At 43.9% G+C, this 5419-nt stretch overlaps 1 protein-coding gene across 1 annotated transcript in view; it reads right to left on the bottom strand.

Annotated features, from left to right (window-relative positions):
- Ccdc60 (coiled-coil domain containing 60) overlaps positions 1-5419 on the bottom strand; it is a 112531-nt gene that overhangs the window by 32743 nt on the left and 74369 nt on the right. Inside the window, exon 6 of the mRNA XM_023720933.1 lies at positions 232-322. Within this exon, the coding sequence (XP_023576701.1) occupies positions 232-322 (91 nt within the window). The remainder of the gene's footprint in view (positions 1-231; positions 323-5419) is intronic.

Genomic DNA, 5419 nt, shown 5'->3' with positions numbered 1-5419 from the left:
TCTCCACAAAGGAGCGTCCAGCCAAATGTCACTTTTCCTATAATCCCCAGATAACCATTTTAATTAAAATTTACAAAAAAACCATCCAACAGCGCGTGCTCTGACTTCTCTTCACCCAGAAAACCAACAAGAAGGAAAAAATATCCCCAGCAGAGAACAGATTGGCAGCCAGGCTCCCCAGCACGGGCTGGGTCCAGGTCCCCGGATGCAGAGTCCTGTGCCGCTGGTTACCTTTGAGGCCGTGACGAAGTGCTCCCACCTCTGTTCTCTGGACTTGTCCTTATTGACTTTCTTTATAGAGCTTTTGCTTCCACCTGGGTTCCTGAGTGAGAAACAGCTTAATGAGTTTTCCATTTGCAGAGCCTCTGTTTATTGAAAGTTTTTGTTTTTAACAAATGCAATAAATAGAGGACGCATGGCGGTTGATCTCTGGCAGCTCCCCTCTCTACTCTCTACTATCCTGGCAGAAGCCGGGGGCGGGGGGGTTAATTCTCCACAGCTGAGTTTTTGAGTGAAATCAAGGACAGTAGCAAGCACTACTTGCTGAGAGAAGGTCGGGGGGAGTGAGGTTACATTTGTATGCACTCTACATCTATTTTCACTTTGGACTCAGGTTCTTTTATGAACTTCAGGGCAAATCTGAGGTTATTCCTGGGAGGGAACTAAAAAACGTGCTTGTTTCTGAATCTTTTCCCTTTTGACGAAGGTCCTACTATGATAAACTCAGCGTAAGTGTTCTGGGAGGGCTTGTGGGGGCTTGTGGGGAGGGATGGGCAATGAAGCATCACTAGTTTGAGGTTTAGGGAGCTAAAGTCCTCTAGGTTGTTAGGCACAGGAAGACACTTCCACGTGTTGGTACTCATGGACCCAGCTCAGTCACTGCAACCCAGGGACAGAGTCGTCAGCAGGCCATTTTGCAGAGGAGAAAACATACTTGGGGGCTTAAGTCACTCAGCTACCAACAGATTTACAATAAAAGAAATGAAGTTAGCTTCAGGGCCCCTTCCCTATGTGGGCCCATGTCTCAGAATCCTGCCAATAATTTCATATGGTGATCTTGTGTTCTTTTTTGGTTTCAAAGTGCCTTCCTCTCCAGTTAAATAAACTCAGGCCCTACAAACCCTGGATCCTACTCTCGCGGGATGGGAACTTCCTGGATGGGAAACCAAACCCTCAAAAGCCTGTGTTGGTGACAAGCCTGTCACCCCTCACCTGAAACCGGTGGCACCAAATGTATTGTCAAATTCATCATTTTGGCATTTCAGAAAAAAAAAAAAGAGCCTATGTCACATATACCATACATTACCATAAACCTTCCAACAGGACCTTGGGAAACATAATCAAACATAATATTTCTGTGATAAAAATGCACGAATATTTGTACTCAGTAAGATAAAGGCACTAAATAGTTTCACATAAGGCTTTGTTACCAAATCAGTGTAGTTCATGCCCAATTTTGCTGCCAAATGACTTATGAGAAACTAAGTTTTCAGAGCCTTTAGACCAGACTTGTGGCGACAGTGGGGGTGGCTCTCCCCTGAGAAGCAATTAAGGAGTCTCAGTATGTGATCTCTCTGTTGATGGACTGATTCACTCACCCACCATCCATCCATCTCTTTTTCTGTCCTCTTTTCCTCTGAAGAAAGGAGTTTTTAGATAGCTTGGATCTTTTCAATCATTTGACTGGCTCTCACCTAGTGCAGAGCAGGGACTTGAAATGAGAAGACGAACAGACCAATTTTGATCACTCAGAGAGGTCTAGACTTGTCAGGAGCTGCTGATTGCCGGCGTTAACCGGTGAATGGGCTTAAATACAGGAGGCAGAATGTGATCAAGATAAAACCTAATTTAGGGCTGGCTTCTCGTGGCACGGGGATTGCAGGGACAGAACCACAGGAGGAGAGGGACCTCGCTGAGGGTCTATCCAGCAACTCATATCCAGGACACAAGAAATGCACACAGACCCTGAGGTGGAAACTGGGCTGAGAAGGGTGGGCTGAGAATGTGCCTCTGAGCTTTTTGTAAGACTTTATGTTTGATTACACAATAAAAAGCTCTCTGAATAATTAACTGAAAAGCTCATTTAAGTGGGTTCTGCTTGCCTCTCCCCTGAGTAATCAAATTAGGGAATATTTAAAATCCAGCCAGAGGAAGAAGGAGCAGTACTTCAGTCCTATAAACAATATTTAAACTAGCAGCGCTTTTGAAGTCTGATTTAAGGCTCACCAACTGGAAGCTTTAGCGTTGCCGCGTTGGAGCAGGGTTTCTTTCAAGACCACAGGGCTTTTTGCTTTTCCCTTTGCTAAGGCGGCCCCTGCTGAGCTGCCAGCCTTCTTCTTGAAGTTCAAAAGCAACCCTCTTCCCCCTTTAAAATTAAATCTGGTCCTGGCCAAGCTTTCAAAATCTTAAATATTCAGGTCCAATCGGAAAGATGGAAGCTTTCCACTAATGCTGACTTCTAAGATGACCTGAAATCTATTGCAACTTCAAGAGGTAGGCTAAATAAGTTGAAAATACTTCAAGATTCCCACAGACCTTCAAAAGCTCCAAGCCTTGGCTCTGGCAAAGACACTGATAAAGCAAAACCCCGGTTAGACAGAATCAGACTCTCTGATATTTCATTTTCAGTAGCAAATAAACCAGAAGGAAGATCAATAGGAAGAGGAAAGAATAAGACCTCCCAAGCTGTGTTGTCCACCATGCAACTCGTGGCGAAGGGCAGAGCAGGCTGGCATTCCTTCCCTGCGGCCAGCTGGGGAAATCATTAGTGGCCTTTACCAAATAGTGCCCCCCATCTTTCCTGCTCCCTGAAGTCAGGTGTGACTGGGTGACTTGCTTTGTTCAAAAATACATGTACACAAGTGCCACGTGACACTTTAGGTGGATGCTTTATGAGCCAGTCCTGAAGACTGCTTGTTCTCCCAGTTGATGGCGGAAGTGTGGGCTGGGATACAGCCTCCAACAGCCAGGCCCCCTGCATGATCACAGTGAACAGAGGGCCTGTGCTGCATACGTAGGCTGAAGACCAAACCGGCTTCTGGGGGCATTGAGCTGCTGAGATTTGGGGTTGTTCACTATGCAGCTAAGCCCAGAGTGCCTAGCTGATACCTCTTGTTAACTCTCTAGGAGACCCTGGGTAACCTTCCAGAGCATCAGAATCAACCAAGTGTGGCCTTGGTAGTTAAACTGGCTGTTCAAGTCCTCTCTCTGACCTTTTCCCTCTGCGTGTGACTGTGTGTTAGGTTATTCAGCCTCTGTGAGCCTCAGTGTCCCTGGGGCTTCCTAAAGGCTCGGTGGAGGCTTTTTACAGAGAACTCAATACAGTTCAGCAAATTACATCAATAACATGCTTTTTTTCAACAGAGATCTCAGTGTTGGTTCCAGAAAGAGCTGGTGCTGAGGAACGCACCATGAGAAAGGAAAGTAGCTGTCATTTTCCAACCATCACGTCTTCCTGCTAACGATTTCTGGGGGCTTCTATTTGCCAGAAATCAAGGAAAGTGGACTTTGAGTAGTTTCATCTTGTCCAACTGTATTCACCAAGCACGTTTTGTTCCTGTCAATTGCTTGAAGATGTCTTTCCACAATAGCAATCAGAGTAATTTCCCCAAATACTTAACTCTCCCTTTTGAGACTTCAATTTGGGGTAAAACATCTGTTTCTCAGGGCAAGAGTTCAGTTCGATGATTTTAGGGTGTGTACACATGTCCATGGCTGGGGGGGGGGGAAGAACGGCTGATCTTGTACCAGGAAGGGGGCAGATGTCAAAGCTCTCTCCTAGGCCAGGAGACCCACCTTGCGTCTGTGTGATAAGCTGACCATCCTGTGTTTTCCCACCCAGAGCTGTTGCTGGGGTGCAAGGGTGGAGGAGTGGTGTCACTAAATTAGTGTGAAGAGAGGAGCAGTAGAGATCAGAGATTTCTCTCAGATGTCATCTTCTGAGTCTTCCTTTGATAATCCAGTTTAGAAGCAAAGTCCCTAGCCTCATCACTATGTCACCCATCATTTTCTTAATGATACGTATTGCTGTTGTAAATGTCTTTATTCGTACCTATTTATTATGTTTCTGCTCTTACACCTTCTCCAGAATGGAAACTCCAGGAAACAGGGATGTGCCCTATTTTCTCCACTGCAGCAATCCCAGCAGTTCCTGGATAACCCAGAGTTGGAGGAAAAAGAGACTTTCTTGGTTGGAAGTGAGACTGCATGACAAGGGTGAACTAATTTATTTTTATTTTTTAAATTTTATTTTAAAGAGAAAAAATAGAGGGAACCAATTTAAATAAAAAATGGTGTTATATGTGTTGTTAAGGATACTGTGTTGTTTCCTGGAAGTAAAATCTTGCATAAGACTCGATCTTGAAGATTAAGCATGCATTTGGATGTAGGAAAATCTCCATAGCAGGGGCTCAGCTGTGGCAGGATGGCCCTTATGTATGAAGTTCAAAATAAAGCTTTAGTTTCAAAGAAGTATGTGCAGAGTGACACTTTTCACTATTTGATAAAAAGAAAAATGAAATTTTATATGTTATATAATCATGATAAGTGGCTCTCTTTTGTATCCCGGGGCCCCTTTTATGATGTACTAATTTGTAATGAGATAGTCTCCCCTTTTAAAAGAAGGCCACCAGATTATTATCTAAATTAATTAAAAATTTTGGGGCTCTGGCTGTAACACTGGAAGCACGCTGTGAGTGGTGATGCATCCGAGCTTTGCAACAGGCCAGTTGTGTTCAAATCCTGACCTACCTTTCATTAGCTGTGTAAACTGGAGCAAATTCCATACATTCTCGGTGCTTCAGTTCCCTTACTGGTAAATCGGAATGAGGCATACAAGAAGTTGTATGCTGACATAACATATGCGTGAATGGCAGCCATTGTGTTCTAAAATGGTGGATGACTTCAGGTGATTGTGTCACATTAGACTCATCGAAGTGCGGTGGCTTTTTAGCATTATATATTTTTCTAAGGAAGGGAGATTCTTTATGCCTGTGGCAACCAGTCCTTGAATACCTGGACTCTGAATAAATGTTAGGTTTCATGGGAGTTCACTAGAATGCAGATTCTTAGGTCCTGGCTTAGAAATAATAAACCAGAATTTACATCCTAACAAAATCCCCGGTGCTTCATAAGCACATTATCATTGGAAGTGCCTTGAATTAAGGTACATGAAAATGTTTCATACAACATCAAGTACAGGGTTTTGGGGACTCTGCCCAGCAGGTAAACTGGCAACTCTACTACCTTTGACCAGGCATTTTTCCTTTTTTTTTCTTCCTTCTATGAGAAGGGAAGATGGTAGGAGGCTTGGGGAGATAGCCCTAGAACTAGTTGTATTTGTTTCTCAGAAATGGGTCATTCTTTTCTAGTTAGTCCTTTGATATTTCCTCTACAATAAGAGTAACATCAATACAGGTGC

This window comes from Octodon degus, unplaced genomic scaffold (assembly GCF_000260255.1).
Source record: "Octodon degus isolate 3935 unplaced genomic scaffold, OctDeg1.0 scaffold00079, whole genome shotgun sequence".
Lineage (NCBI taxonomy): Eukaryota > Metazoa > Chordata > Mammalia > Rodentia > Octodontidae > Octodon > Octodon degus.
Note: the sequence above shows the minus strand (reverse complement) of the source record. Positions and strands in the feature narration are given on the sequence as shown.